A 4,398-nucleotide genomic window follows, 5' to 3' on the forward strand; every position below is an offset into this window, starting at 1 on the left:
ATTTTTTAAATTGATAATATATTTTGTAAATTGATAATATATCTAGCAAAATGAATTAGCGGTAGGCCAATAGGCTACTTTCCTTCCTACTAATGAAATCAAAAGTAGGCTAGAACTGGTCTTTGACACACTGATAATATTTATAAGAAGGAAGGAACCTACAAGAAACCTGGTCCATTTGTGTACCGAGTTTATTCAAAATATTGTATCTAAAGAAGCAACAAACATGGGATAAATAACAAAATTACCCTTCCTTCCCTCATATCGACAATTCGACATACCTTTGGTTGGTTTCTTTCTACTCGATCCTTTCGTTTCGTGTCCCTCAATCAATCAAGACCAAGAAAACCCAGCCAGGTTAGGTTAATCTTTCTCTCCTCTCCTCTTCTCTTCTCTTATCTTCTCTTGCTTGACTAGGGTTAGGATTTCTTCTCTTCTCTGATTTTTCTGTTTGATTTTTTATTTATTTGAAGTTTAAATTATAAGCGCAACATGGCGGGAAAGGGAGGTAAAGGATTGCTCGCAGCGAAAACTACTGCCGCTAACAAGGACAAAGACAAGAAAAAACCTGTCTCCCGATCTTCCCGCGCTGGTCTCCAGGTAAAACCCTACTTCTCCTTTCCATTTCGATTTCCCCACAGGTTTATTCTGATAAATTAGATGAATAATTTCTCCCTTGTCCGTCTTAGCCGACTTTTTTTTGTCGAAATAATTCGGATCTGATTTTATATGCATTTATTTAGGGTTTAACACCTTTTAGATAACATGGCCTTGGAATTATTGACGCTTTTGATATTGTGAAGTTCTTTCAACAGGAATTGACATAATTCATGTTAGAAAGATTATTTCTTGTAAACTTTTCCTTTGATATTGATTCCCGTTGTAAACTATTTGGAAGCATGAGGTGTTCAGACATTGTGTGAGAATTAGAGCTGAGTTAGATTTCAATTAGGAAGAACCAACTAAAGCCTTGATGTTATTAGCATTGCCCCCTCTAAAATACATAAAATGAGGCTACCTTTATCGGCACCTTTATTAATTGACAAATTTACTCTCAAGCTGCCAAAAATTGTGCATCAATAGGAGTGAAAACAAAGGCTACATAACATGTTTCTCATTTGCTACATTGAATTCAGAATGTTTTGATATATACCATCTAAATATAGGATATTTTTTTGCATCTCTCAATTCACGTAGATTATAAGAGTCTATGCAAGTTATGTATTTTGTGATTCAAATATTTTAAAACTTGGTTCATTTTGAATTATATTTTGTAAAGAAATGCCAAAAATTGCTTACTGGGTATCATAATATTTTGTAATACGATATATTGGACCACTACCAGTATTTCTACTAATCAATCATTGTAAATTACATAAAGAAGATTGTAGTTCTGAATCATTGGCTGTGTCTGGCTATCAGCATTGTAGTTGTTATTACCATATGAAATTAATTTTGGAACCCAGAAGTGATCCTTACATATATAAATGATTAACATCTGTGTGCAGTATTCACTGGCACGTGTTCCTTTTATAATGAGATATTTTATGACAATGGATCTTACTGGAAAAGTTTTCTTAATTTTAAGGTCACCAATCTGTCATTTTTCTTAGTATGTTTTCTGGCAGCATTGAAACCTATAATATGATGAGAGATCTGATATTACAATTATTACTATATTATCTAACAATATACTCTTGACAATGCAGTTCCCGGTTGGCCGTATCCACAGACAGCTGAAAACTCGCATCCAGGCCAATGGGCGTGTGGGGGCCACGGCAGCTGTCTATTCAGCTGCTATCCTGGAGTACCTGACTGCTGAGGTTCTGGAGCTTGCTGGAAATGCTAGCAAGGATCTGAAAGTGAAGCGTATCACACCTCGCCACCTCCAGCTCGCTATTCGTGGTGATGAAGAGCTCGATACTCTTATCAAGGGCACAATTGCAGGTGGTGGTGTTATTCCCCATATTCACAAGTCGCTCATCAACAAGTCGTCCAAGGAGTAGGTGTGGCATGTTTTGTTGTGCTCTGGTAATTGTGTCTAATTTTAGCTGCAGGGAACATCTATTGTGGACATGTGGGGGTGTATGTGTGTTGTTACCAGTTAGATAGATGTTGTGTGTTGTCAGATCTTTAACTTGTATTACTGGTGTGTTGTGTCTGTGACTCTTAGGAAATGGTTTCATCATTGCGTATAATAGGAGGATTGTAGTTGTATATGGCTGTTGCTTAATTCTTAATGGTTTTATGTGCCATATTGTTTGGCGCTTGTTCCCTCGTCAGTCGTTACTGGGATTTCCATAGTACAGATACTGTTGATGTTATTACGTGCTATGTTGTGCCGTGTAAAATGTATTTTACGGTATGTTTCATTTGCCATCGAAAATATGAAGCTGCAGCAATTTTGCTAGTTTGTATTTTTGTTTAGTATTTTCCTTTTGAAGCAAAATGCAAAATGCAAACTATCATATTTGGTTTAATTGTGGTTTGCTTGCTTTTGGGGTTAGATTTTGAAAACTTGGGGAATTAACACCTAATCGCATTGTAGGCCGACGAAGCACAGCAGCAATGTAACCGATTCTGGTAAATGACCAGAGAGCATGCAAAGAAAGACATCTGGGCTCTGTATAAGGCCTATAAACATCTTATATTTGAGCTCAACATAGATATATGGGCTCCATTTGTGCTGGAATCTGGCCCGCCTTGTTTCTAAATTTTAAATAAGTTCAAAGCTAAACCAGCCTAAATCAGTCCAACATTTTTTTCTTTCATCATAACAACATTGCTGTTGCTATCAGAAGATATTCGGATTAAGTTTTCACCATTAAACTACGGAGCTATACCGAGAGCAGAACCTGAGGGTGCTATTCAGCAAGAGCCTTCTTAAGCAGTCTCTTTTAGCTTTCTCAGTCGCTCAATCATGTTAAATACCGGTTCTTTAGAGAAAATTAAGACAACCTTTTTTAATCTCCTTTTGCTTTTATCTTAATTCCCTGCCTCTTTTTAAGGCATCTCTACTCTTTTTTTTTAGCTTTCTTAATTTCCTGCTACTTCCTTTGACTTACCGAACAGCATCTGCTTAGCGCGGATTAATATTTAATCTCCCATATATTACCAAACAGCTCCGAGGTGATTTAAATTTGAGTTTGTAATCAGACTGTCGGATATAAACTGCCTCGAATGTAAAAGCAGTCTCGTAAATTTTCAAATTGGCCCAAATGGATATGGATTATGTTTAGACGATCCGGATTTTAAACTCAAATTAAATATACTTTACTGTGAGAATACGGACTGTTGCTTCTTGGATTTTGAAGTTCTGAAAAAGAGCTCAAATAATTAAAGAATATATATATATAAAAAAAACAAAGCTTAGTGTGTATTGCCGTACTGGCATCTAACATGGATAACACTCGTGGGATGTTTAAATTAATTAAACCATTATTGGATGTGCAAGTGACAAAATAAAAATAGGAAGAGCAGGTGGGAGTTGCCAAATATTCATAATATGTGATCCAATCGCCAATAATACCCCTCCCTCTATGTAGTGTATTGAAAAAACCCGACGGGTCTAGATCTGAAACGGTCGAACTGTGGATTGGATCCGACCCTTGCTAGACCTTCGAACCAGACCGGACTAATCTAAGGATCGGGTCTAGCAAGGGTTTGGGCTGGATTTTTCCACTAGATCCGTCCAAACCCAACCCGGCCAAAATCGAGACCCGTCTAGATTCAGACCGGACTAATCCGAGACCTGCCTAGACCCTGACCGGATCAGACTAAACAAAAATAGATCTATTTCGGCCAGGAACAGATATGTTTCGGCTAGAAACAGTCCACTATTTTTTTTTTTTTTAAAAAGATATGGACCAGATCAGAACCCGGACTGATCCATGTAAATTTTGGATAATGGATCTAGTATGGATTTGAGCCAAGTCCGTAACCTGGCCGGGTCCGGACCAACCCTACCTGATCCGACCAGTTTTTAATTTACTACATGCTCGCATAGTCGCATGCGCATAGGACATGTCAGCAACAGGGGGAGTGGCGCTGGGTCCCTTGTTCTTCATTTCTTATATCAGACGCTTGATTACGATCAAGGACCTCCAATAAATTATGGTATAGTGATACTGGATTATTATTGTACCAATGAGGGCAGCAGGTACACAGACAACAGAACACAGTCGTGATTTGTAGTATGAAATGATTTTTTTGTTTTATACATGTGGGATTTAATTTGGTACCTTGTCAGAGGCTCTGTTCTCTCTCACTGACGATAATTCAGAATCAGAACATTGTCTCTTAAACTTGTCAATCAACCACTGGTCAGATTCTGTGTTTGGTGATTCATGCTTAACTTGTCTCAAGTCTCAACCATACACAGATCTCCCACCCCCCAAG

The 4,398-nt window shown here is 37.8% G+C and overlaps 1 protein-coding gene and 1 long non-coding RNA gene across 2 annotated transcripts; one reads left to right on the plus strand and one right to left on the minus strand.

Annotated features, from left to right (window-relative positions):
- Positions 1 to 269: 269 nt before the first annotated feature.
- LOC144566883 (putative histone H2A variant 3) lies at positions 270 to 2,219 on the plus strand. Its single transcript, XM_078316925.1, has 3 exons — positions 270 to 357; positions 474 to 600; positions 1,710 to 2,219. The coding sequence occupies exons 2-3, from the start codon at positions 493 to 495 to the stop codon at positions 2,004 to 2,006; spliced, it is 405 nt and encodes a 134-aa protein (XP_078173051.1). The 5' UTR covers positions 270 to 357; positions 474 to 492; the 3' UTR covers positions 2,007 to 2,219.
- LOC144566884 (uncharacterized) lies at positions 1,181 to 1,812 on the minus strand. The gene is made up of 2 exons (XR_013515299.1): positions 1,676 to 1,812; positions 1,181 to 1,527 (listed from the first exon to the last, which is right to left on the minus strand). It is a non-coding gene; the product is annotated as an uncharacterized LOC144566884 (long non-coding RNA).
- Positions 2,220 to 4,398: the final 2,179 nt, after the last annotated feature.

Source organism: Carex rostrata, chromosome 15 (genome assembly GCF_964058835.1).
Source record: "Carex rostrata chromosome 15, lpCarRost1.2, whole genome shotgun sequence".
Classification (NCBI taxonomy): Eukaryota; Viridiplantae; Streptophyta; class Magnoliopsida; order Poales; family Cyperaceae; genus Carex; species Carex rostrata.